Raw genomic sequence first — 26,977 nt, 5'->3', positions numbered from 1 at the left:
TCCTCTGGCTGTTCCCCGCACTGTGCCATGAATGTGTGTGGTGAAGTTCTACCTACTTCCTCACCAGGCAACCAACGAAGCATTCCCATGAGAAGACTGTAGAAACAATAATGAGAGCCCCTAACATGCACCTTATGTAATTAACTCATAGCATCCACACAACAGTGCCCATGAGGTAGGTACTATCGCTATCCCTTTCTTAGGAATGGTGAAATTGAGGCACAAAGCCATTCACCAGCCCCAAGAGGCAGAGCTGGGATTGTCATGCCAGCCAGCTTGTCCCCAGCAACACAGCTCGTGGCCACTTCTTTGTCCTGCATCTCTAACACAGTGCAGGTGGTTGGCTATGTCTTTGGGCGGAGGACCTGAGGTTTGAGATCCGCTTACCCAGGGCTAGTACATCTCCACCTGCCACCGCCCACTCAGGCATGCGGATCCCCCAAGCTCCCACATATAAATGTGTGTTAAATTCTACGTCTTTCAACAGAGGGGCCTGAAAAAGCTTAAGGACCACAGCCACAGCTCTGGTCCTGCAGGGAGGTGGCACTTAGCAGTGTATGGTACAGTGCACTCAATGCATTTTAGCATTATCCACAATCAGCCGCCTCCAAAACCAACTTCTTTCAGTGTTGGTTTTTTTTTTTTTTTTTGAGACAGTTTCACTGTGTTGCCCAGGCTGGAGTGCAGTGGCGGCATCTCGGCTCACTGCAACCTCTGCCTCCTGGGTCCAAGGGAGTCTCATGCCTCAGCCTCCGGAGTAGCTGGGATTACAGGCACACACCACCACACCCAAATTTTTTTGTAGTTTTAGTAGAGATGGGGTTTCACCATGTTGGCCAGGCTGGTCTCGAACTCCTGACCTCAAGTGATCCTCCCGCCTCAGCCTCCCAAAGTGCTGGGATTATAGGCGTGAGCCACCGCACCCAGCCCCCAGTGTTGCTTTTTGAGAGCCACTCCCTAGTTATAGGAGTTGAGGCTCTGCTAGGAGTTGGGGCTCTGCTGATTGCTATTTTACCCAAATGTGAGTTTTAACCTGCACCATCCCCAGCCCTAGGGTTGCTGTCCCCTCCCGTCTCACCAAAATCTGGTCACACTAACAGATTTTGTTCTCCCTCCACTAGGTGCTGACTCAATCACTTACCACTGGGTTGGAGGAAGAAGAGGCGAGGTGGACTTCTTAGGCATTATTGCACAGGAAACAAAAATGCTGGCTTTAGCCAATGACAGAGTGGCCTGCACTGTGGTGCCTCATTAGGTCCAGCCTCCTGGCCCTGTGCACCCAACACCAAGGTCTCCACTCTGAAGCTCTGACAGTGGCCATGCACTTAACTTTCCACATGCTCTCAAAGCAGCTCTCACAACTGCAGCCGAGTGCTTTTATATACAGCAGGGTCTTGCTGTGTCCCCCAGGCTGGAGGGCAGAGGAACGATCGTAGCTCATTGCAACCTCAAACTCCTGGGCTCAAGCGATCCTCCTGCCTCAACCTCCCAAATAGCTGGGACAACAGGCATGTACCACCATGCCGAGCTAGTTCTTAAACATTTTTTTCTAGAGATAGGGGTCTCACTATTTTGCCCAGGCTGGTCTTGAACTTCTGGTTTCAAGTGAATCTCCTGCTTTGGCTTCCCAAAGTGCTGGGAGCATAGGCAAGAGTCACTGCCACAGCCTCCAGCACAAATAAAAATGCTGCCTGGGTGACAAGAGCTTCCCTGGGCACCTGTGACTCCCCCCAGTGGTACTGCACACCTGGGACCTGCCCCAAGTGGGCTGTGGGTTTGGGGATGGGATCACAACAAATCACAGGACGGCCACGTGACCGGCAATCTGCCGCTTTTAAAATATAACATTTATTGCTTAGATGGTTTGATACAGAACAGCTTTCTTCTCATTCTGAATTTGGAAGTTCTATACAACTGAATACAAAGAGGAACAAAAAGTACCAAAACCAAACTTGTGATTCTCTGTTCATGTGGCATAAACCAGTTTTGTACATAACATGTAGCAGCAGTTTTTAAGTTCCCTTTAGAAAAATATGAATTCTACAAATTTATTATTGTTTCCTGTTTAATGCATGGGCTGAAATCACTAGGATCAATTTCCTTCTTGAAGAAAGAGGAGAGGAAAGAGACGAACAGAGGGTCAGAACGTATGGTGAATCTTCCCAAAACTGGCATCCGACTGTTACGTAGCTTCCCCAGCGCTGCTTGGAACACAGCCCTCTGGGTTGTTTTGTTTTCACAGCCAGGTGTTTCATGTAGTGATTGAATCTCAGCATCATGTCCATTAATCAATGAGAAAAAAAAAAAAAAAACAAGAGAAAAAACTTGCACCTCAAAAAACTTTTCAGAAGATCCATATATATATATTTTTTTGTAAAAGCCCTGAGAGAAGGAGAAAGAGAATCAAACAAAATGTATAGAAACAAATTAGCTGGACATGCAAACTAAGCTATGATTCACCCAGAGTTTAAACAAATCACAAATTTCACAGTTTAATATTGGGGGGTGGGGGAAGGGCAAAAACAACAAACAAATAATACGTTTCTCCACCTCACTAATAAAATGTGGCAAGACCTTATTGACTACGAGGGTACAGATCAAGGCTAAGTAAAGCTTTAAATCAATAGTGATTATTGCGAGCGGCAGCCCCGGCTACACACGTCGCTGGGAGCTGATTACTGCTACATCTCACCGCAGCGTAGAGTTTAGTCACAGCTTCTCCCCACAATATTGCAAGTTTAGTGTGGAGAGTCGCAAAGAAAAAACACAAGAAACCCCAAATAATAATAACAACAAAAACAACAATAACAACTGTAATAATAATAATAATAAAAAAAACCCTAAGGGATGTATGAACTGGTTTTAACTAAGTAGACGAAGGGATCATTGGTTCTGATTTGCATTCATCTCTACAGTAAATAAAACCTCGTTTTTAAACTGGTTCATACATCCCTAATACAGTTAAAAATCGTATATACCTCAACCTTTTTTCCTTTCGTATGCGAAGATATCACTTTTCATTATCTCAAGAATATCTATCTTCCTGTGAAGTCTGGGAGGTTGGATTTCAGAAATTGGTGAAGTGGCGGAGAAAAGGGGGCGTGCACGTTTCTGTGCGAACAAGTCTATGTAAAGGAGGAGCACTGGGGCCAGAAAAGGCCAGGGGAAGGAAGCTGGGGTACAGGGGTGCCTCCCCAGGGGAAGGCAAGAGGCTCCACACACTGCAGCAAGCACAGGGGTCCCCAGCAGCAGGCTGGCTGGGGACCCCTGAGGTCTTGGCTGAGGGACCAGGAGCTCAGGTGCAGTGAGGTACATTCTCCTCCCTGCAGGCGGGGACAGTGAGGGAAGTCTATTGCCTGCATAGGATGCTCACGGGTAAAAATAACCCTGCCTTTCTGCATCCAGGGCTTTGGGCTATTTAAGAAACTAGAAACAGCACATTTGTCTTCAAGCACCAACCCCACATCGCAGGAAGGTAAATATAAACCTATTTCTCACCTGACATCTTGCATGTGTAGTTTTCTTACCAGTAGTAGTATTTCCTCGCTTTGCAAATGACAGTAGCACAGCTGGGTAAGGCTTGGATTAGGCTTAGCAGGAAGACTGGGAATACCTCGCTCACGAGTAACGTGCCTGGTCACTGGGTCACTGCTTTGCTTTCTCCAAAGTCATCTCCGCAGTGCTCCAGGCACGGCCCTGGCTTCTTGATGCCTGTTCCCTGGATGCATGCATCCTCACTCCACCCTCTCTGAGCTGCTCCTGGACCATGCTTGGGAAGACTGCTCACGGCCCCTTCTAAATTCTGCAGTGACAGAAGAAAGGCTTGTCTCATTACAGTAGAAGAGCTACCACCCGAGGGTGCCAACCACAACCGCAGGCACACGTTAACACAGGGACCTGGGTGCGGCACAGGTCTCCCAGGACAAATATTGCCCATTTGATTCTGCTCACTGCAGAGAACAGCAAACTGATGAACTAATAATAATAATAATAATAATATTAATAATACATATACTGAAAGGGAAGAGGAGGCAATCAAATATATCCTATCCGTGCATGTTTTCCATAGGTTAAGACGCCAGGGGAGTAACTCTTCTCTATAGTTAAGAATGGATGTCTTGAAACTTGAACAGTGACCATGTCTAATGCTGACAGACTGGAAATGGACATGAGGCTGAAGCTAGAATCTTTCCTGGTTTTGGCCTGAAACCATATTGGAAACCTTCATCAACCACATCCTGTAATACCAAGGACCAGATGACAGCTCCACCATGAAGCACAAAGAAAAAAGGAAAATGTCTATTTAAGAAATTATCATCTTATCCATCTTTCCTCTGGTCATTTACATGAAATTCACATCATTTTCTTCCAGTTATTGGCTATGGGTACCCAAGGGTATGTTTTTTCCTTCTGTTTCCAGCTCACAGAACAAAGGGTGCTATCACAGATTCACAAGAACAAGCTCACACACACCAATACAAAATAACGCTAATGCTCAAATGAAGAGGTCCTCTCCAGACAATTCATTATAATATTTGTTTTGTTTAAGAAGTCATTTTGGAAAAATACAACACCCATGATAATATGGAGGGATCCGGTAAGTAGTTAAGGCACTGGAATCGGCACGGGCTGTGGCCTCCCGCGCAGGCTGCGGTAAGGCTATGGCACTGAGCGAGCAGCCACGCTCCTGCTTGTCTCTCTCACTCTCTCTCTCTCTCTTACTCAACAGCCAAAGGGCACTGAGGAAACCCCATGAAGTATAGACGCTTTGCTCTGCTGGCTTTTGTCTGTGCTGAAGGGGGCTGAGGCTGTCACTCCATCCCCACGAGCTGGGAGGCGCCATCAGCTGTGGCCAGGGTTGGGTGGGCAGGCCTCTTGCTGCGTGGCTCCAGCAGGTCCTGCCCCAGGGCCGCCGGGCTCTCTGGGTTAAGGTCACCCTGGCCAGGCTCAGACGGCCACCCTGCCGTGACCTTCTCCTCCCTGTGGCTGCAGTCCTTGGTGGCACTGGCCAAGCCCTCCTTCCGGCTCCGGGTGACGGCCATGTGGTTGCTGGCATTGGGAGCCAGCTCAGCCTCGTTCTCTGAGACGGCGTTGTTGCCGCTGTGGGTGGACTCGTTCTCGCTGTCCTCCTCACCCCGCTCTTCCTTGTCGCTGTCCTTCCCGTGCTGTTTGGCATGCCTGGCTTTCTGGTGGATCCGCTGGTGGCGAACCAGGCTGTGCTTCAAGGTGAAGGTTCGCTCGCAGGTCTGACATTTGTATGGCCTTTCCCCTGGAACAATGGAAGAAAGAATTTCCATTAACCAAAAGGCACCAGTACCCACTGCACCCTGCTCTGCACAGGAAGAATGAGGCTCCCAGGCTATGTGCGGGGGGCCAGAACTCTGTCCTACTCAGCCAGAGGCCTCTTCCTTGAACCAGCAAACTGAGGACGGACAAGCTCTGTTTGCTGGTTCAAGCTGTCAGTTTGAGACCTTTCCTCTCCTTCCTCTCTCAGCCCAGGAACTCTACATACTGATCCAGAAAACCCAGGTCCCAGAAGCAGAAGCCTCAGGAGATGTGCAGACTGGCCTCGACCAGAGACTGGGAAGGAATCTAGAGGGGGACAGGAGTGGACCCTCTCAGGGATCTGCATGGACAGCAGCACCTAGGTCGGGGGCACCAGTTACCCTCTGCATTGCGATGTGGTGCAGCGGGGGCTTTCCTGATGGCTCACACGCCAGGCCCGGGGCAGGGCCCACTACGCTTGTTGGGAGCCCAAGAATATCCCTCTTCTGAGAGCCAAGGACCCTGGCCCTTCACACGGGCAAGCGCAGGGCAGAGCCGACTGCGCTGGGTCGGGGCACATGTGTTCACTGCGGGCTGCAGCTGTGACAGGGAGGGAAGCTGCGGCTGAGAGGAGGGACAGGTTATTTTGGAAAGGAGGAGGATATATCTCTGGACTCCATGAGCCATATTCAGGTCTTTGTGTCGAAGTAAGCGCCCCTGCTCTGGGGTCTGCAGCCTCCACCCTGTAGGTGGTGGGTGAACTCTAGAACAGTGTGAAGGGCAGTGGCTAAGGGTCCTGTCCCAGTCATCTCAGCCGAACTGCACGGCTAAGAAAGGAAAAGGCCCTCCTGACGCTGATGGATCACCCAGGGTGCCTGCCCCACAGCGGCCTGGGGCAGTGCCTGTCGTCCAGGCCACAGGACTAGACAGGACTAAGTGGCCCAAATGCCCAGCACAAGCACCCTCTCCTAGATACCTCTATGAAACAGGGCAGCTGTTACCCCCACTCTACAGATGGGGAGGCGGAGGCAGCAGAGCTAAAGGCGGATCACAGCGTTCTCAAAAACACAACGGCCAAGGACCCTCTCCTGCCTGGCTGCAGGAGGCCTGCACCGTCTTCAAGGGCTGAGAGTACAACTCCTTAAAACTCCTAGTTCACGGGCTTAAAGGGCGCACCGGCAACGTAAGCAAACGTTCTCCCGGTGGCCTCCAGCGCCGCTTCAGGGGAGCTCCTAGGAGAGGTGCCCGGCTCGCCTCCTCTTGTTGGGCCGGGGACCTGGCCTGCCCTGGTTACCTGTGTGGGAGCGCATGTGCCGGGTCAGGTCCTGCAGCGACCAGAACCGCTTGTTGCACACGCTGCAGACCTTCTTCCTCTTGTCTGCTTTGCTGGCCACGCTTTTGGGGGAGTCTGTCTTTGGTTTCTTGTCATCGTCGCTCTTCTCTGAGGACCTTTTCTCGGCCGCGCTCTCCCCGTCGGAGGGGCCCTCCGTCTCCTCCGCGGGCTTTTCCGCCGGGGCCTCCCCGGCACCCGGGGCCGACTCCACCACCTCTGCCGGGGTCTTGGGGGGCTTCTCCTCCTGTTCAGGGGCGGGCTGGGGCCCCTCCTCTGCAGTGCTGGCGCCATCTCCCTTCTCGTCCTTGGGCTCCTGGCGGCCGTGCGCCTTCCGGTGGCGGCTCAGGGTGCCCAGGAACTTGAAGCTCTTCCCACAGGTGTCGCAGGCGAGCTTCTGCTCCTGCGAGGCCGCGCCCCCGGCGCCTGCCTCGCCGTCGCCCTCCGCCAGCTTGAAGTCCATGAGCTTGGTGGCGAAGTCCAGGTCTAGGCTCTGGTTGCTCGACGCGTCCTCTTCCGCGCCGTCGGCGTCCCCAGTGCTCTCCTCAGTGCCATGCTCCTCCTCCGGCTCATGGCTCTCCCCACGCCCGTGCTCTTCCCGGTGCACCGGCGAGGCCGTTTCCGCCTTGGCCTGCTCCACAGGCGCATCCCCTGCGACCTGGCGGAGCTCAGTGGCGCCCTCCGACGGCTGCTCTCGGTCCCGTGAGGTGAGGTCTAGCACTTCGCCCGCGGCGGCTGCAGTCTCCGCATCCGACTGACTGTCTGTGGGGCAAGCACAGCGGGGAGGGCTCAGAGGGGCACCACCAGGTACGCCCATGCCAGGGATGTCGCCGGGAATGGGCTAGACCCACGCCAGCAGCCTGAACCCCAAACCAGTGAGGACTTCTTTCGGCCCAAATCGTCACCACCTGTTACATCCCCCAGGAGGACCAAGATGACCCTGGGGACGTTAAGAAAGGCAAAAGCAGCCTCCACATCACCTCAGGTGTGTTCCCAGGGCTGGCTGTGCCCCTGAACCCCTGGCTTCCACTGCCCCCGCCCCCAGGAAGGTGTGAGTGACTCAGGCAGGGCAGACAGGGGCTGCGAGATAGGAGAGGGGTGCATTCCAGAGACTCGCAGCGCTAGGGAAGTTGAGGAAGCTTGAGTTATAAGTTATTTTTCCAGTGCAAAGAGATCATACAAACATGCAACATACACAGGACCACCCCTACCCCTAATCCTCCAAAGCATGGTCTTGATGAGTTTCACAGGAAACGACCCCAAGCCTGCATTCTGTGTGTATGGTATGCACACTCTTGCCTGACGCTCATCTCCAGGTGGAGGCTGCAGAGACCCAAGGGGGCGCAGGCAAGCTTGTAGGCTTCCTAGCTGTCAGCCTCCCAGGGGTGGTGGAAATCTTTCAAAGGAAGGGCACCCTTGATGCCAGGCTTGGCAACAGCACACAGTGAGGGGAGCGGACTGTGAAGGGCTGTGGGTGCCTGTGAAGACAAGGGGTTCTGGGTTCCAGGCATCTCACCTGGACTTCCTGCCTCTTGATTTGTTCCTATCTGTCCATTCCACCCAGTAAAACTGTATGTGGAAAGCCTATCAGTTTTCAACAGTCCTTTTAAGGGATGGCACGGCTGCAATATTCACATCAAACAGTGTCAAAAGGCCTTCTCTTTACTAAGGTTGAAAGAAGACTTAATAACTTCTTAAAATTATGCACTATGACAGTACATTGGAAGCTGGTGGGACCTATTATTTAGCTGCAGATCCTATGTCTGATTTATTTATTATTATTTTTTCAAGACGGAGTTTCGCCTTGTCACCCAGGCTGGAGTGCAATGGTGTGATCTCCACTCACTGCAACCTCCACCTCCCGGGTTCAAGCAATTCTCCTGCCTCAGCCTCCCAAGAGCTGGGATTACAGGCGCCCACCACCACGCCCAGCTAATTTTTGTATTTTTAGTAGAGACGGGGTTTCATCATGTTCGCCAGGCTGGTCTCGAACTCCTGACCTCAGGCGATCTACCCACCTCAGCCTCCCAAAGTGCTGGGATTACAGGCGTGAGCCACCATGCCCGGCCACTGTCTGATTTATTACTGCAGGGATTCAGAAGTTCCTCTGATAATTGGGTGGATGAAAGTCATTGTTTTATGGCACAAGTACGAGATGCCCCTCCCTCAATAGGCCAGATGTGATTGCAGTCCTTGAGCCAGCAGATTCACGCACCTAACCTGGATTCTCACTTGACGTGATCAGGTGTAACTACAATGTCAGCCTGCATCCATCACACCTCCTCAATGTCACATGCTTGATTATTTGCCATCAAGGCGGTCAGGAGGGCTGGGGTAAGGAGCTGGTTCTGCCCCGTCCCGAGGTCTGAGGAGACAGTACCTACTGTTCACACCTGCTTGGGGCTTTAGGCTTTACCCACAGCCATCTGCATAACACGGCTACTTACATCATTTCATTTCATTAGTTTTACACTGACTGCACTTTTTGGCAGCCACTGTTTGGGTACCTCAAGAGGTTTCAGAAGGAAATATTATGGTGTGAATATAAAATTTTAAAGAAGAAATGATTTTGCAAAATTATCCAAAAGCTTAAAGAATATGAGTCCTGGGATATGCACACCAATGTCTGGGCCACATTCCAAGGAAAAACTAGATGTTCGTTTTTCTTGAATCATTTCAACAGAGAGCATCTATAGAATGGATATTGGTATAAACTCTACAATAAAAATACAAAACGCTCAATTTGTTTGCTGGCTTTGTGGGTCATTTCCCTCCCTAGAGTCAGGGTCTCCCTATGTTGCCCAGGCTGGTCTTGAACTCCTGGGCTCAAGGGGTCCTCCTGCCTTGGCCTCCCAAAGTGCTGAGGTTATAGGCATAAGTAACTGTGGCTGGCCTTTGTAAGTAATTTTTTTTTTTTTTTTTGAGATGGAGTCTTGCTCTGTCACCCGGGCTGGAGTGCAGTGGTGCAGTCTCAGCTCACCGTAACCTCTGCCTCCTGGGTTCAGGCGATTCTCCTGTCTCAGCCTCCCAAGTAGCTGGGATTACAGATGTGAGCCACCATGCCCAGCTAATTTTTGTATTTTTAGTGGAGACAGGGTTTCACCATGTTGGCCAGGCTGGTCTCAGAACTCCTGACCTCAGGTGATCCACCCTCCTCGGCCTCTAAAAGGGCTAGGATTACAGGCATGCGCCACCACGCCTGACTGGTAATTTTTAAAAGAAGGTTTAATCTCTGGTTACTTCCCCTTTGTCCCCAGTATATCCTAGACTACACTTCTATTATTTTTTTTTCAGCAAAGAACATGCATTATTTTAACTGCACAGAACATATTTAACATGATAGAGCTTTAAAGAAAGTAAAATAAATTTTGAAACAAAACCCAAAGAAATATAAGATCAAATTGTTCCTGCTCTCGGGCCCTTCCTTTGCACGGATAATGGAGAGAGATCACCCGGAGTACAATGAAAGGCCAACTCCCTCTTTGGACACAGGGGGCTTGGTTGTATTCTACCAAACTCCCACTAGGGGGAGTGTTTTAGCAGTGTAGGCTGTGCCCTTCACATTCTAAACAACTGATTTTCATTAGTGATTCTCATGAACAAAAAACTTCACCTCTTCACCTATCATGAATAGTCAACTTATAAGGCCAGGTGCTGTATAAATCCCCGCCCTCAACACCCAGACTCCCAAATGCAGGTAGCTGAGCTGATGACTTTTTATAAGCAATGCTACCTTAAAAATATGCAGTTCTTCTCTCTCCCCATCAGTCCCTCGGTTTGTGTTGTTCAACAACTAAGAAAACTGTTAGAGGAAGCAGAAGGAATCCTGGTAGATAATAAACCCGCAGCTCCTCCTACAGGACTGTGGAGACAGCCCTAGTCAGCTCAACAATTAAAGATCTATTGCTTCCTAAAAATTAAATGAGCCTCAACCAATGTGACAGACTACCAACCTAAGTAATTATCTGACCTGGCAGGGGTGCCTTTGCAGGGGAAGCCGCTGTGTCTGCACTCCACCCAAAGCATTTGAGGATGGAGAGGGTTTCCTGAGGTGCAGTCCATGCTGACATGTGGGACTTCTGGGCTGGTAAAGGCGGCCACCATTAAGGGAGAGTTTAAACACTTTCATGTTTATACGAATTAAAAACAGCCCTATGTAGGTGCCTACAAACACAAAGACGGGGCATCATCGGAGGAAGGACCAAGGGCATATCCCTCAAGGGCAGAGGGGGCCAGGCTGCCTCTCTGTCCAGGACAGTGAATGAAGAATTTCAGTTGAAATTTGAATATTCAAAATGGACCTTTAAGGGAGAACTGCCCCCACTGTGGCATTTTTAGCATTCTTTTGGGGGACTTTATGAGACTGAAAAATGTCAGACCTACATTATAAAACGTGTAGGAATTTTAAGAAAATGCCACCTAGGCATACAAGCCTAGAAAACCCCTCAAGGACCTCCGTGGTCATTTCCTCCCCCCCCCCCCTTTTTAAGTGGTCTTCCTTCAAAGCCTCACTTTTTAAACTTCACTAGGGGGGGAACCCAGAATGAAGGCTTCACCCCATGTCCATCATGCTCATCTGCATTTTAAAATCCTCCTTGAAATCACTAAACTCTGCCTCCCTAACCTTTTCTCTCCCACTTAAATCTCAGTCCCTTTTCTCACCATGGACTGTGACCACAACTAAACCAAACATGTATTTTCTCTTTGCTGGTTTCACATTACAACTTTCAGTGACTTTTCTTTATTTCTAGAGGCTTTGTCCCTTCAAGGAACCCTATATAACTTCCGGGGTGGGGTGGAGGTGGGAAAGGGCTTTGTTGGGATTTGGACAACAAAACTTATGACTGCAAACTTATAAATACACTTGGTGCTGAACCGAAGCTAAGACCATAAATTCCGACTCAGCTTTGTGTCTGCAGATGTCAGCAGGAGCCCCAGTCTTTGTTCCTCCCTTATGATAAAGAAGCTGAATGCAAAATGCACATCCAGCACGGAGTTACTAAGACTTATTTGTAAACATGGAAACCCAAGGGCTCCCCCTCAGCTCCCTCAGTTACCGGCTGCTTTCGCTACTGTGGAACCACTATGGGAAGATCACAGGGCAGCTTTCTAAACCAGGATGAAAGAAAATGTTCCAGACTAACAGGTAATGTGGCGGCTGATGGTTAAACATTAACAGGATGGTCTGCAGCAAACACGTGCCTGCCAGCACTGGTGTGCGCTTCCAGTGGGCTGAACTCCAGGTCATCTTTGGCTCACAGGGGTCCAAGTTAGGCTAAGATTCCGTGGGCACCCACATCTTTCTTCACTCAAAGATACTGGTGAGTTATGTGGAAGTGGAAGCTGGGGAAGCAGTGAGCAAACCAGCTTACCCTTTCATACCCTCAGAGGATCTGATCTAGACTGGCGGTTGGGCAGTCAAGAGCACTCACAGTTGGTTTCACTAGGGCTCAGTGGGAGGCGTAGAGATGGGCAAAGGGTGGCCTCTCCACTTCAGATACACCCTGTACCCCTGTAACCAAGGTAAGGACAAGGGGCTAAGATTAATGCCCAACCCTCTGTCCACACCGACTCCTGAGGCAGGGGTGCCTCGTAACTACAGGGCACCCCATCTCCACCCTAGTCTGAGGAATAGAAGCCACAGGACGCAAATACAACCCTAAAAAAACACAGCTGGGGGGATCTCTTTGCAGCCACGAGATAGTGTCAGGTTTTCAAGACTTGCAAAACTGGACCCAGCAGCATGATGCTGTCCCTGTTACTAATCAGTGCCAACTGGCGGGATATCTAAGTGGCCTGCAGCAGGCTGGCTTTCGTTTTGTTTGCTCTTGGGGGTGAGGATGGAGAACCCCAGCAGTCCGAGCGGATGGAGTGTACTGATAGAGGACATGAAGAAATTCAGAAACTATAAGGGAAACAAGGTGGCACAAGACGTATCGGGCAGCCGTTAATTGCTCTGTGGGTGCTGGAGGGAGGAAGCACACATCAGCACAGGAGAATAATACCCGGATTCAGGTCAAGCAGAGATGTGATTAAAGAAAGGACATGCACAGTGCTTTTTCAAACAAGGACAGTCTTACACCGGGAAGAGAGTTATTGAAAAGAAGAACACCGCACCCCTCGTTCCTACAATACCCTGATATCCCAGGGAGCCCAGGCCTGCTCCCGAGGAGGCTGCAGAGGCTAAGGCTCCCCAAACCTTTAGGTTTCACATCCCCTTTAGATGAGTTCATACCCAGGGCTAAAGTTGTAAGCCTTCCCATACATCCCACCTCCCAACATCGGGAACAAAGGCCTCTTCTGCCAATAGGGTGACAGATCTTCCCTAGCAGCCCCGAGAGTCACCGAGGGGCACTGTCACTGTTTTCTGCTGTCTGTCTAGGCGATCTGACCCAGGAGTTATACTCCCTCCCAATCATCAGCAGGGCCTGCCTTTCTATTAACAGGCTGTGGGCTCTGAATCCTACAGAGAAGTGAACAAGCAGCCCCTCCACAGCTCGGACTGGAGTTTGCTACAATTCTTAACCGAACTCCTCTCTCTCCCTCTTCCTGGGTTCTTGTTCACCTGGCGGCACTACCTGTGCTATCATGGGATCCAACATCACTCTCTTTTGACTGGGGGATAAGCCCGTTTCTTCTCAGGGAACAGGTGGTAACTCCGTGTTTGCGCAACTGGTGGCGTTCACAGTTAGATTTGGTAGAAAAGAAGGCATCGCATTTTTGACAAGGGAAGGGTTTCTGACCTGAAGCAGGAAAAAAAATATATATTTATCTGGCTTTCTACTGCAATGAAATAGAAAAGTCGCTTTTGTTTATTCTCCTGGGATCATCGGCAGTTGTTCCCCCCTCCTCCATCCCTTCAAGAAAATTAACAAAACACATTAAAAAAAAAAATCAATGACTAAAATGATCATTCTCCCTTTTCCTAAGTTGAATGGAATATGAATTTTTGTCCTCAAAATACTAAAATAAATGAAACTGAAAGATATACATTTAAAGTAAAACAATGGTATTACAATTAAAATATTAACGACAACAAAAAAAAGCGAATGAAGAGATTTTAGAGCACAGCAAGAAAACACCTATATTCTATCACAAAGAGAAAGACGCCCTCTAACGAGTTCTAGTGTGGCAAGGACACCGTAATATGGACACTAGGAAATCCAATGGGGAACCCCTGGGTATCTTTGGGGGCCCATGAAGAGAAGAAGTCAGGGACAGCCCCCGGCCAGGGTGGCCAGTCCCCCTTCCTGGCCTTGGTGGCTGTGTCCCTCCCACAGGGGAATGGGAGCAGTGAGTTCTGACTTCCCAGGACAACTCCTGTCTGACTTGCCGAGACATCCTGCAGTGACCTCTGCTCAAGTTCACTGTGGTCCTAGGTGGCAAGAGTCAGGAGATCTTCTCATTAAAGGTTCTTTGTTCCCCCTGCTCCAAGCTTGGTTGCAAATGAGTGACCAATACGTAACTATGTCTGCATTTGATCATGTGCTCCACTCAACAGATGTGCATGTGAAGAGGACATTTTGGCAGCCCTGCCTCGCCCCTAGACCCATCCCAAACGCACAGATGGGTGAGCCACTGAGAGAGGCACAGTCCCCTCCTGCTTTGGTCTGCCTACCCTCTCCTTTCACTTGGATTCCTTTTGTGCTGTAAACATCATGTTTCAAAATGCAATCGAAGCTCCTCTACAACTTGTCCTGGGTTTGTGCGGATGCATGTGAGGGAGAAAGAAAGCACAAGGGAAAAAGGAGGTGGAGAGGAAAAGAGAGGAGGAGGGAGGGGATCAGGGGCCTTCAGGAGGCGGAAGTTGGTGGTGCATCACTTGTGTATCACTGAATTCCTCCCTTTCCCCCAAGTTGCTGGAGTCCAAGGTCCCAGTTGCTAATGTTACAGGGTAAAAGGTTTTGTGTGTTAACCAACATGACTTCAGAGCTGGGGCCCAGTACTTTTGTCTCATAACCCTGGGATTGCCACAATTAAACACAGCTCCCTGGAAACACAGATCACAGGGGCCTCTGGCGTTAGATTAATGTCGATAGAAGCCTGAACTAGTGCAGGTGCCCAAGGCCACGCACTCCCCTGTGAATGCACAGCAAGGGCCTGGCACCTGGGGACCAGCCAGAGGGGCCACGTGTTTTCCCAGGGGAAGGAGGGACTAGCCTTGACCGCCACTGGCTGTGTCACACGACTCCAGGGGGCGCCATTCATACAGAGCCTGAAGGTGTGGACCTGGCACCGCCCCCATGACAGCATGGCCACAATTTCACATCAGGAGTAATAATCAGAGACAGGGGACACTGATTCCCTCCTGAGCTAAAAGACCCTTTAAGATGATGCTTACAAATCTCCTCAGGCGCTTTTAAGAATAAAGATGCAACAATCAAAGACAACAGAATTAGAAACCTGGAAAGGGCAGAATCAGAAACCCAGAAACCCGGCCTGTGTGCTTCTGAGTAGCTCCACAAGGCAACCTGAACAGAAGTGGAGAACCCCACTGACTGTTTTCAGGGTCTCCTCATATCATTCTGCAGGTGTTTTCTGCAAAATTTATTTTTAAAACATCCACATTAAAAAAAAAAAAGTGTGACTAGTTGTACAGTATGTCAGTGTTCATGGTGCGTCTTCCAAATTACTTCTTGTGGTCATGTGCGGTGGCTCACGCCTGTAATCCCAACACTGTGGGAGGCCGAGGTGGGCAGATCACTTGAGGCCAGGAGTTCAAGACCAGCCTGGCCAATATGGTGAAACCCTGTCTCTACTAAAAATACAAAAATTAGCTAGGCATGGTGGTGCACACCTTAATCCCAGCTACTGGGGAGGCTGAGGTGGGAGGATTGCTTGAGCCTGGGAGGCGGAGGTGGCAGTGAGCAGAGATTGTGCCACTGCACTCTAGCCTGGGCGACAGACAGACTCTGTCTCAAAAATAAAATAAAATGAAAAAAATTACTTATTGTTTTTCATTTAAAATTGAACACAGTATTTAATAATTTCAAGTAAAAATAAAGTACTTTTAACATTTTATTGTCAAAAGGTAACACTGCTGCTTCTCTGAGTCTGGCCAGATTGAGAAAAGAACTGGGCCAAGAGGAAAACAAGTAAGAAGCTACTATGATAGGATTCTTGATTTCAAAGAAAACAATCGGCTTCTCGCTCCCCCTGTCACATGGTTTACTCTGTAATTTTCACACTGGTAAGTGCGTCACCTTTACAGTTGGTTAGGACTGCCAGGCTGACGTCCCCATGAGAAGGTCCCTATTAATGCTAAATTCAGAAAACAATCCATGATGTGAAAGTATTGCATCAAACTACAAAGGCTCCCAAAGTGACATAACAACTCACGTGAGTCATTAGAAGCTCACGTTTCACTGCGTAAGTCTGATATTTTTACATAGTGGTGGGCTCTCTGGATTGCAGGGATGCAGGAAAACGGGCCCATTTAGTATTTTATAATAACGCAGGTTTCAAAAACACTTGTTGGCCAGCCATCTATATAGAAAGTAGCAAATGATTCTATTTATTTGGTAGCTGCCACGAATAACTGCTTTAGAAGGGGATTTGTAAAACACCTGTAACCACAGTGAGTTACCTGTGCACTCAGGACCTACAGCATTCTGCAAGCCCCAACGCGAGCGCTTAAACCATCAGCCAGCTGGGCAGAGTGGCTCATGCCTATAATCCCAGCACTTTGGGAGGCCAACGGAGGTGGATCGCTTGAGCCCAGGAGTTTAAGACCAACTTGGGCAACACAGTGAGACCTTGTCTCTATAACAAATAAAAAAAAAAAAAAGGCCAGCACAGAGGCTCACACCTGTAATCCTAGCACTTTGGGAGGTCGAGGCTGGTGGATTACCTGAGATCGGGAGTTCAAGACCAGCCTGGCCAATGTGGTGAAACCCTGTCTCTACTAAAAATACAAAAAATTAGTTGGGTGCAGTGGCGCACGCCTGTAATCCCAGCTACTCTGGAGGCTGAGGCAGGAGAATCGCTTGAACCCGGGAGGCAGAGGTTGTGGTGAGCCAAGATCACGCCACTGCACTCCAGCCTGAGCTACAGAGCAAGACTTTGTCTCAAAAAATAAAAAAATTAGCCAGGCATGGTGGTGTGCACTTGTAGTCCCAGCTACTTGGGAAGCTGAGGCAGGAGGATCACTTGAACTCAGCCAGGAGTTCAAGGCTGCAGTGAGCTGTGATCATGCCACTGTACTCTAGCCAGGGTGCTTGGGTGACAGGGTGAGAGCTTGTCTCAAAAAAAAAAAAAAAAACAAAAAACCTCCAAAAACAAACAAAAAAAATTAGCCAGTGTTTACTCTCCCAGAACAGTCAAGAAACGAAGAAGGACATTGGGGCAAGAGAAGAGTGAACAGTGAGAATAGTTTGACGAGGAGACTGGGGCCTTGGCCTCCAAGATAAAAAAAAAAAAAAAAAAAAAACAGAACTGAAAACATTTCTGTTCATTTTTCAAAGACAATCAGGGTTAGAAAGGTGGGGTCTAACTAGCATAGAAAACCTTGCAGTTGCTTTTCTTTTTGTAACAAGATGACAGCCTGAGCAGCCCAGCCTTCTCTCCATTGCTCCTCCACCCCTGCAGGCAGGTATCTTTCTTTTGGTATTTTCTCTCTGTATTTGGCAGAAGTGTACACAGGACTGGGTACAAATGGCCAAAGCTGTCTTTTAAGAAAGCTAAAAGGAGCCAAATACAAGTGGTGTCCTAGGTGCTTTCCACACCCAGGTTTGGATGACTCACTGACCGAAGCTCTGACCCTCACTGCCAGGTAGGAGCAGGGAGGAAAGGGTGTGGGGGGAAAGCCTGAGCCGGCTCAAAAAAGGCGCTCAAAGCACCCATGAGAAAGTAAGCAAGCCAGGGAAGCCCAGAATGGACACCCCATAGTCCCAAGCCCATCACTGTGGGACAAGGAACTGGAGCAAAGGGAAGGGGGAAGAAAATGAGGACAGAGGCTAGAACAGACTGGCTGTGTTTCCTGGCACCCTCTCCTCCACCTGTGGCCTAAAAACACACGAGATGCTCCCGAGGGGTAAAGGCAGGAACAGTGCACTCTTGTCTCCTATGGAGTGGCGCGTTTAGGTAGAGAAAGGTAAGGAACCAGGAACTGTCCTCATCAGGAGGAAAGTATGGTCTGGGAGAGAGCTGGAGAGGAGTGGAAGGAAGGAGGAAAGGCAGGTGTGTGTGGAGACTGTGCCAGGGGGTATGAAAAATGACAGCCCTGCCAGCTTCCTCATCAAACACAGTTCCTGGAACCTGAGCCGGGAGCAAGAAAAGGCTGAGGCCACATGCTCCTTGCCAGCAGCCAGCAGGTATACCCCTCGTTGGACACTGAACACCGGATCTGCTTCTTGCTGTCCCTTTGAGGACTGGGAGGACTGGAGAACACGTGTTTTGAGACAAAGTAGAGACAGTACAGTAATTTGCTGAGGGGGTAGGAGGAGGCCAGCATTCAAGGTGTAGACAGTTTGTTTAAATGCAGTCCAAAACCAGATGCTGCTCAATGCTTCTGGCTGGAACTCAGCTAGATTTTAACATTGTACTCAAAAACACACAACGGCCAGGCACCGTGGCTCACGCCTATAATCCCAATACTTTGCAAAGCTGAGGAGTTCGAGAACAGCCTGGGTCACATGGTGAGACCTTGTCTGTACAAAAGCAAAAAACTAGAAAAAACAAAAATACCCCACAGAACATCTTCTCCGAATAACACCTTTGTTTGCAGGGTGGCTGCAGAGTCAATGTTTAACATGTGTACACTCAAGACTTTTTTCAAAGTTTTGGAGACAGTGCCTCACAGAAGCCTAGGGAGCCAAGGATCCATGTGGCTCTGAGTGACAGCAGAGCTGCCTACCAGGAGAAAGATCAGGTCTGTGGGCTGAGGGGCCATCAGGTGACTTCCCAGGCTCCTTCCAGCTCTAATGCTCCGTGAATGGAAAATGCTCTAACACGACACTGGATGTAGCCAAGTGCTCCATATAACATGATTTAGCAGTGGTGATGCTGAACATCCCTGGAAGCTGAGAGTGAAGCCCAGCAAAGGAAATTAATGGAGCTCAATGGGCACCAACCTTCATATAGTGTCTATGCATGTGGCTAACACGATTCTGTAGTCATTAAGTCTGAAATTAGCTAATAACATTCTGATCCACAGTGGTGTCCCCCCTTATCTCAAACTACTTCCAAACCTTCTGCAATGTGGACATGTGGGAACACAGGGAGACATGGAAGGTGCACTCTGCCCGCCTTCTGCCTTCACACAGAGGACACACTGGGCACACACACCCTGACCAGTGGGCAGCTGCACAGAACCGGACCCTGGCTTGGAACAGTAGCTCCATCTCTTATTCCCCATATGGCTGTAGGCAACTTACTTAGCTCCTTAAAAGTAAACCTCAATTTCCTTGTGGCAACACATGGATGACATCACCCTCACAGGACTGTCATGAAGACTAGCTCTACCAAGAACATATTATGATAGGATACAGGGACTGCGCCAAAGCAGACACATCTATCAAGGTTATCAATAACTTTTAAGGGACAAGAGGCAGAATGTTTATATTTATATCTACCCCATCCTAACTTAAACAAACCTCCTGCTTTCTTGCTCAGTTTCAGATGCTACTAAATTTTAAACCAACACTGACATTTTGGCATTCAAAAGCCAGGCAATCATGACTGGATTCACACATGGGAACACATATCAGGCACCTGCAAAGACATGGGCACAACTCTTAAAAAAGAAAATACTAGAGGAGGAAGATGGGGAGGTTGGGTGATAGCAGGGGGAGGTGGGAGCACTGAGGAAGGGGGAGAGCCAAGCCAATCATCAGATCCAGACCATCTGCTTTCTGAAAAGTGGTAACAGAAAGACTCACTTCTCCATAAACTCTCAGTAGGCGATAAACAGGTGGCACCCAAAAAAGGGTAGCAAAAGACATTGCTATAAGGGGCACCTTCTCTTGAAGATGCATTTTCTTCCCTGAACTGCTGTCATCATTAGAATGGTTGCTTTACTTGTCAGGCTTAAACTATTTTAACAGGGAGACAGTGGTATGAAAGGGCAGTACATACTTTACAAATCTAGAAATCCTGGTTCTCCTTGAGTCCTCTCTGGATAGGCACTCCTGACTTGCTACTCCTCAATCCCTGGATTCAAGGACCCACCACAGCAGAAAGAAATGCCGTGTCTGTGTGGCAAGCTCTGGTGACCAGTGCAGCCACTGAGAGTCCTATCGCTCCCAGCCACAACTCCCTCTGGCTCCCAGATTCCTCTCCCTCCCCAGGCTCCATTCTGCACACTGTTCAGGTATCCAGCGGTGGCTCCATGACCTCCCTCCTGCTGTTCCACCTCATCTAGGAGAAACATCCTTCCACGAGCTTCTCCAAAGCTTTGTGAATGCATTTCCACCTGGACACAGAGCACAGCTCACACCAATTCCCACAACCCACCCTCAACATCCTGTCATAAACCTCCTGACTACCTTGGGTTACCATATTTAGCGCAAAAAGAAAAACCCACAAAAAAAACCCAGGATGCCCAGAGCTAAATTTGAATTTTGGATAAACAAATAATTTTTTAGTAAATCCCAAGAACTACATAAAAATACTTATACTAAAAATTATTTGTTGTCTATCTGAAATTTAAATTTAACTGGTGTTCTGTATTTTATTCACCAATCCGGTACCATTTGGTTTTAGGCCCTATCTATATATTAATATTTTGGTTGTAAACTCCAAAAAGATAGGATCTCACTAATTTGCCCTTAGTTCAATAACACAAATCACTGAATACTGAGACTGTTCACTGAGAAAATTCAGAAAATTATAATTCAGATGAGAGTTGTATGGCCATTTATATACTAGAAGCACCTGATACAAAATTATTTAAAGTATATTCCTATCCTAAACTTCTCTTTAAAAATCAGCTTCTAGAAACTAACATTTGAAAAATATTTTTGGGCAGGCCGGGTGCAGTGACTCACGCCTGTAATCCCAGCACTTTGAGAGGCCAAGGTGGGCAGATCACCTGAGGTCAGGAGTTTGAGACCAGTCTGGCCAACATGGTGAAACCCCATCTCTACTAAAAATACAAAAATTAGCTGGGCATGGTGGCGCATGCCTGTAATCTCAGCTACTTGGGAGGCTGAGGCAGGGAGAATTGCTTGAACCAGGGAGGCAGAGGTGGCAGTGAGCTGAGATCATACTACTCCACTCCAGCCTGGGTAACAGAGCGAGACTCCGTCTCAAAAAAAGAAAAATACTTTTGGGGCCAGGTGTGGGGGCTCATGCCTGTGATCCCAGCACTTTGGGAGGAAGAGGCAAGAAAACTGCTTGAGCCCAGGAGTTTGAGAGCAATATAGTGAGACTCTGTCTTTTATTTAAAAAAAAAAAGAAAAAAGAAAAAAGGAAGGTACTTTTGGGGTATCACTTTGACAATTTAAGTTTGTTACTTAGGATTTTTTCACACTTGGGTGTGAGTTCTTGGGGATGGACAGGTCGATGGGCTCCATGGAGCAGTCGTAGGGGGCTAAGGAAGAAGGGCTCAAGAAGGAGTTGTTTTCCTGCTTCACCTGGACCAGCGCCAGGCCCTTCTGACAGAAGTTTCTCAGAAAGGCTTACAATTGTAGTATAAACAGAAATCTTAAAACATTCTACCACCACTCATTGCTGATTTTCACAATCAACAGGGGAAGATGTGACTGCCTTAGTGAACTGAAAGAAAACAACCAACCTCACAATTTGTAATATTTCTCTTTAAGAAGACATGGCATCCAAAAAAACTTCACAAAATTGTCAAAATTTAAAAAGCTGCATTGAGGACACTGGAATGGAATGTCAAAGCACCGAGCTCATTATGCCCCAATACCTTAATACAAAGTCTCATGTCTCTGGAGCCACCTCCCTGTTTAACCCAGTAGATAATCTGGCTACCACCTCCGGAAGGGATGAGGCGATGCTATGAGTGATCTGAGGGCCTGTGACCACTTTCACCTCAAAACGCCCTGGATGAACACTCAGCAGAATGCTGCCCTTGGAGGGCTCGGCCCCTGCACAAAGGCCATGTGGGTACTGAAAGCACACAGGAAATACAGCACCACCAGACAAGCTCGGGGCTTCGGAGACTGGGGAAGAAGCCAAGCTAGGAATAACTGGAGCTGTGGGAGATGGGTCTCGCTTTTGACCCCCACTCGTGGCTCCCCCTGCCAGGAAGTAGGACTCACTGCCTGGGAGCCCGGTGGCCCTCTTACCAGTGTGTGTGAGCATGTGCCTCTGTAGGGAGCTGGCCCAAGGGAAAACCCGGGGACAGTGGGGACAGGTGATCTTCTGCAGGCAGTTGGTGTACGAGTTCCGCTTGGCCCTCAGCAGCTTGTCTTCTGGGGGACTGCCCTGCTCTTCATCACTGGGCCCATGGTGGTCGGCAGGGGCTCCGGCCACCTCATCCTGAGTGTTGTCCTCCGCTGTCTGCAGAAACGGACTGAACTTGTTGGTGTCTGTGGTGGCCAGCATCTTCTCGATGCTGGCAAACTCCCCGCTAGAGTCCAGGTCCACCCCGCCGCTGTTGGCGCGGGGTCGGCTCCTCATCCCCCTTTTCCGGCCCCTCTTCTTCGACGTGCCCGCTGGGCCCTGCTCGGTGGGAGAAGCAGCCTCTGGGCTGCTGGCTGGAGCGGGAGGCTCACTAGACTCTTTTGGGCTGGTGGTGGCAGCGGGGGTGGCGGTGGTGGCGGCTTTGGGGACAGAACCTCCTAAGCTGTCTGAAGCCGTGGTGTTACTGCCAGTGCTTACGGGCCCTGGGTCTGCCACCTTGGTTTTCAGCAGGGTGGGGGCTGAGGATACAGATGAGATGATCTGGGCAATGGAGGCCAGCGGGGGCAGCTCTTCTGTCACGGGGGGCTTTGGCAAAAGCAGTGGGGGCTTGGGCCGCAGTGGACGCAGCAAGGCTGTGCCACTCAGGAGGGCTGAGCTGCCCACGAGTGGAGGGCTGCTGACCAGGGCTGAGGAGTAGATTGGGACCGCCAGCTGAACAGGCCCCTGCAGGGGCTGTGCTGGGGGTTCCGGGGTGGCCGCCGGAGCAGGGGCCATGGGGCTTTCCAGGATTCCGCTGGGCCCCAAAGTTACAGGAAGAGAAGGGCCGGGTGCTGGGCAGGGAGAGGGCTGCTCGCTGCTCCCCGCCTCCTCCTCAGGCTTCTTGGCTTCGCTGGGAGTGACCAAATCCTTGTCCCCTTTCCTGAAGTTCTTGGGGATGGACAGGTCGATGGGCTCCATGGAGCAGTCATAGGGGACCAGGGAAGAAGGGCTCAGAAAGGAGATGTTTTCCTGCTTCACTTGGACCAGTGCCAGGCCCTTCTGCGAGAAGTCCAGGGGCTCATTGAAGTCCACCGCAAAGCTACTGGCGGGCTCCAACTTGATCGAGACATGGGGAGGTGGAGGCTGGGTGGGGCCCCTGTGAAGAAAGCCGTTCTGGGGTTCCAGGAAGGCAGTGAGGGGCTTGCAGTCACCAAGGGCAGCGCAGCCACTGTCCTCCCCGCGCCCCGAAGCCTCAGCGGCCGGCGCCTCTGCGGGGCCCAGGCCGTCGGCGGCCAGCACGTAGCTCTCGATGTCCTGCTCGGGCACGTGCAGGTGCTGCTTGAGGATGTGGTGGATGCAGTTGCGCTTGGCCGCGAACGCGGCGCTGCACTCCTTGCACTCGAAGGGCTTGCGGCCCTTGTGGCCCCCGCCCAGGCCGCGGCCGCAGTGCGTGCGCATGTGGATGCGCAGGGCACGATAGTGCTTGAGGTCCTCGCCGCACAGGCGGCACACGGTGTCCGGCGCGCAGAAGGCGTCCACCAGCTCGGCCGCGCTGCTACTCACATACTCGATGTTCTTCTCGATATCCTTGCGGGTGGCCTTGAGGTGCTTCTTGCGCAGGTGCCGCTCGCAGTTGGCTTTGACAGTGAAGGGGTAGTGGCAGATCTTGCAAATGTAGGGCCGCTCCCCACTGTGCGTGCGCAGGTGGCGGATGAGCGCGGCCTTGTCGGCGGCGATGTAGTCGCAGATGTTGCACTGGTATGGCGAGATGCCCAGGTGGGAGCGCACGTGGGCACGCAAGACCCCCGAGAAGGCAAACACCTGGTTGCAGAAGCGGCAGGGGTAGAGCACCTTGCGCATGGCGGGCGTCTTCTTGCCGCTGGGCGCTGTCATGAAGGCCTTGAGTTCCCCCTCTGTGATCTCCTGCTTGATCTTGGCCTCCATGCTCAGCGGCAGCAGGGCCTCGATGATGCTGTCCTGCTCCAGCTGCGTCTTCATCTCAGGCTGGCCCGGCAGCTCCGCCCGCGGCTGCTGCAGGGAGAGCCGCGTGGCCGCGTGGGGCTGGGTCCCGGACTTGGACTGTAGCAGGTGGGCGTTGGAGGCCGCCTCCACTGAGCCTTTGAGGAGCTTCAGGGGCGGTGGCGGCAGGCTGGGGCTGATACAGCCCGGGGAAGCCTGCTGGGCGTTGATGAGAGGCGGGGGCGTGGAGGTGGCCACCACCGTCCGTGGTGTGACCAGGGGCTTTGGCTTCAGAGGGGGCATGTGCTTGAAGATCGCCTGCAGTGGGGCGGCGGGGGCCTTGGAGAAGGGCGGAAGACTGATCTGAGGGGGAGCCGAGGCCGCCATCTTCAGAATCTGCTGGATGTCTGCCAGCTCGATGGCCGACTCGCCAGAGATGGGCTTGACCACAATGCTGCTGTCAGGCTGGATGATGAAGCCCTTCTGGAAGGGCTGCAGGGACAGGTGCTTTATGCTGTCCTTGGTCGCGGGGAGAACTGTGAGAGAACCGCCTAGGGAAGCAGCTTCGAAAGGTGACAGGCTCAGCAGGTTGGTGCAGCCGGGGTCCTGAGGTAGCTGACACTTGAGTGTCTGGAGCTGAATTGCCTGGTTGTCATCCGGCAGGGGCTCCTCGGCGGGGGCAGGCCTGACGTCTTTGGTGTGCTGCAGGCCAAGCAAGGCCAGGAAGCCCTTCTGGTCCAGGGCGTCACCAGGCAGGGGCGTGGCCTGCGGCTTTTCTTGACCCTGGTCTGCCGCCACGTGGGTCTGCTTGTGCAGAGCCAGTGAGCAGAGCATGGGGAACGCCTTGTCACAGGTGTCGCAGACAAAACGGTGTTGCTCGCTGATGCACCTCCGCAGGTTTGTTTCGCACCAGGCCTATATAGAACCCACCGGTAAAAGCAAGGGAACACGTGAAGATTGAAAAAATAATCACTGAACGGAGATGCACAAAGTATTTGTCGTACATTTATCCCAGTACACAGCCTTTCCCCATAACATAAAGAGTTCCCAGCCTGGGCAATATAGCAAGATCCCGTATCTCTACAAAAAATAAAAAAAAATTAGCCAGGTGTGTTGGCTCATGACTCTAGTCCCAGCTACTCCAGAGACCGAGGCGGGAGGATCACTTGAGGCCAGGAGTTTGTGACTAGCCTGGGCAACATAGCAAGACCTTGTCTCTATAAAAAAAAAAGAAGAAGATTAGCCAGATGTGGTGGTACATGCCTGTGTCCTAGCTATTGGGAGGCTGAGGCAGGAAAAGCACCTGAGCTTAAGGAGGTTGAGTCTGCAGTGAGACATGATTATGCCACACTGCACTTTAGCCTGGGCAACAGAACAAGACTCTGCCTTAAAAAAAAAAAAAAAAAAAAAAAGTTGACCTTCTCCTGCTTGCTAACACACTGGACTGAATAAGGAAATCCACAAAGCATCTTAAGAATCATGTTTGCGTGATAACTGATATCAACCCACAGGGTATCTCACTAGAGATTCTGAAGTATAGTTAAGTAACAATACCACAAGGGTAGAATTAATTCTCTTTGTAAAAGTGGGGGCCTTGCAAAACTGAGGGCCAGAGATGTTGGAGAATCAGCTACCCTACCCCTCTATGATTGTGGAAGGGGGATGCTGCCTAGGAGGGGCTATGAGGAATGTCACCTGGGGGGTGTACACACATGGGTGTGTGCATATGGAACAATCCATTGAGTTTGTACCTTGTACACTTGAAGAACAACACTGTTGATACCTTCTATCTCAACTTTTTAAAATGGGGGAAAAAAATAATTTCAAAGCAGTTTTAGTTTTATTTATTTATTTTTGAGACTGAGTCTCGCTCTGTCACCCAGGCATGATCTCGGTTCACTGCGACCTCCACCTCCTGGGTTCAAGAGATTGTCATGCCTCAGCCTCCCCAGCAGCTGGGATTATAGGCATGTGCCACCATGCCCAGCTAATTTTTTATATTTTTAGTAGAGACGGGGTTTCACTGTGTTGGCCAGGCTGGTCTTGAACTCCTGGCCTCAAGTGTTCCACCTGCCTTGGCCTCCCAAAGTGCTGGGGTTATAGGTATGAGCCATTGTGCCCAGCCAGTTTCAAAGTAGTTTTAGCAGGTGCTTTATTAGCAGTGAATATATATGGCTCTTTTCTTATTCAGGTCAATAATGACCCAAATTGTTTTTAATAGAAACCACAACGCTGGAATATTTAGCTGCAATGCAGATAGTAAAGAAAGATTTTTTTAAAATCCCACGAATTCCGATTATCATAGGACTGGGGTGTTTTACAATTCACAACTTTTATTTTATTTAAAAAAACTTCTTTTTTTTTTTTTTTTAGACGGAGTCTCGCTCTGTTGCCCAGGCTGGAGTGCAGTGGCGCGATCTCGACTCACTGCAACCTCAGCCTCCCGGGTTCAAGTGATTCTTCTGCCTCAGCCTCCCAAGTAGCTGGGATTACAGGTGCGTGCTACCACGCCTGGCTAATTTTTGTACTTTTAGTGCAGACAGGGTTTCACCATGTTGGTCAGGCTGGTCTTGAACTCCTGACCTCATGATCCGACTGCCTTGGCCTCCCAAAGTTCTGGGATTAGAGGCATGAGCCACCACGCCCGGCCCTAAAATTTTATTTTATTTTTGAGACAATCTCTCTCTGCCACCCACGCTGGAGTGCAGTGGCACGATCATGGCTCAATGCAGCCTCAACCTCCTGGGCTCAAGTGATCTTCCCACCTCAGCCTCCCAAGTAGCTGGGACTACTAGGTGCACACCACCACGCCTGGCTAATTTTTAAATTTTTTGTAGAGATAAAGTCTTGCTGTGCTGTCCAGGCAGGTCTCAACCTCCTGACCTCAAATGATCTTCCTGCTTTGGCCTCACAAAGTGCTGGCGTTACAGGTGTGAGCCACTGGGGCCTGGTCTACAACTGACAACTTAAACCTCAAAGACCCAAGAACGGGCAAAAGGCACAGAAGAGCTAGACTGTTGCACAGTTCATAGGATATTCAACCCCAAACAAGACTATGCACCTTTCTCAACCCAACAACCCAAGGGAGACCGAAAGGGCCAACGATAATTTTAAGAAAAAAGGTGTTACAAAAAA

General features: G+C 50.2%; 1 protein-coding gene across 7 annotated transcripts in view; it reads right to left on the bottom strand.

Annotated features, from left to right (window-relative positions):
• Positions 1-1,814: 1,814 nt before the first annotated feature.
• The window catches only part of RREB1 (ras responsive element binding protein 1), a 144,553-nt gene continuing 119,390 nt past the window's right edge, over positions 1,815-26,977 (bottom strand). For 4 of the 7 annotated variants that reach the window (XM_063605137.1, XM_034961403.3, XM_034961402.3 and 1 more), the window contains exons 10-13: positions 21,847-24,757; positions 13,174-13,338; positions 6,560-7,357; positions 1,815-5,269 (exon numbers count right to left, since the gene is read on the bottom strand). In XM_063605137.1, the coding sequence (XP_063461207.1) occupies positions 4,812-5,269; positions 6,560-7,357; positions 13,174-13,338; positions 21,847-24,757 (4,332 nt within the window). In that variant the 3' untranslated portion in view covers positions 1,815-4,811. The remainder of the gene's footprint in view (positions 5,270-6,559; positions 7,358-13,173; positions 13,339-21,846; positions 24,758-26,977) is intronic. The other 3 variants (XM_034961406.3, XM_055113160.2, XR_010112377.1) reach the window with 2 other exon arrangements.

The sequence above is a fragment of the Pan paniscus genome, chromosome 5, assembly GCF_029289425.2.
Source record: "Pan paniscus chromosome 5, NHGRI_mPanPan1-v2.0_pri, whole genome shotgun sequence".
Classification (NCBI taxonomy): Eukaryota; Metazoa; Chordata; class Mammalia; order Primates; family Hominidae; genus Pan; species Pan paniscus.
This window is presented reverse-complemented; position numbering and strand designations above follow the sequence as displayed.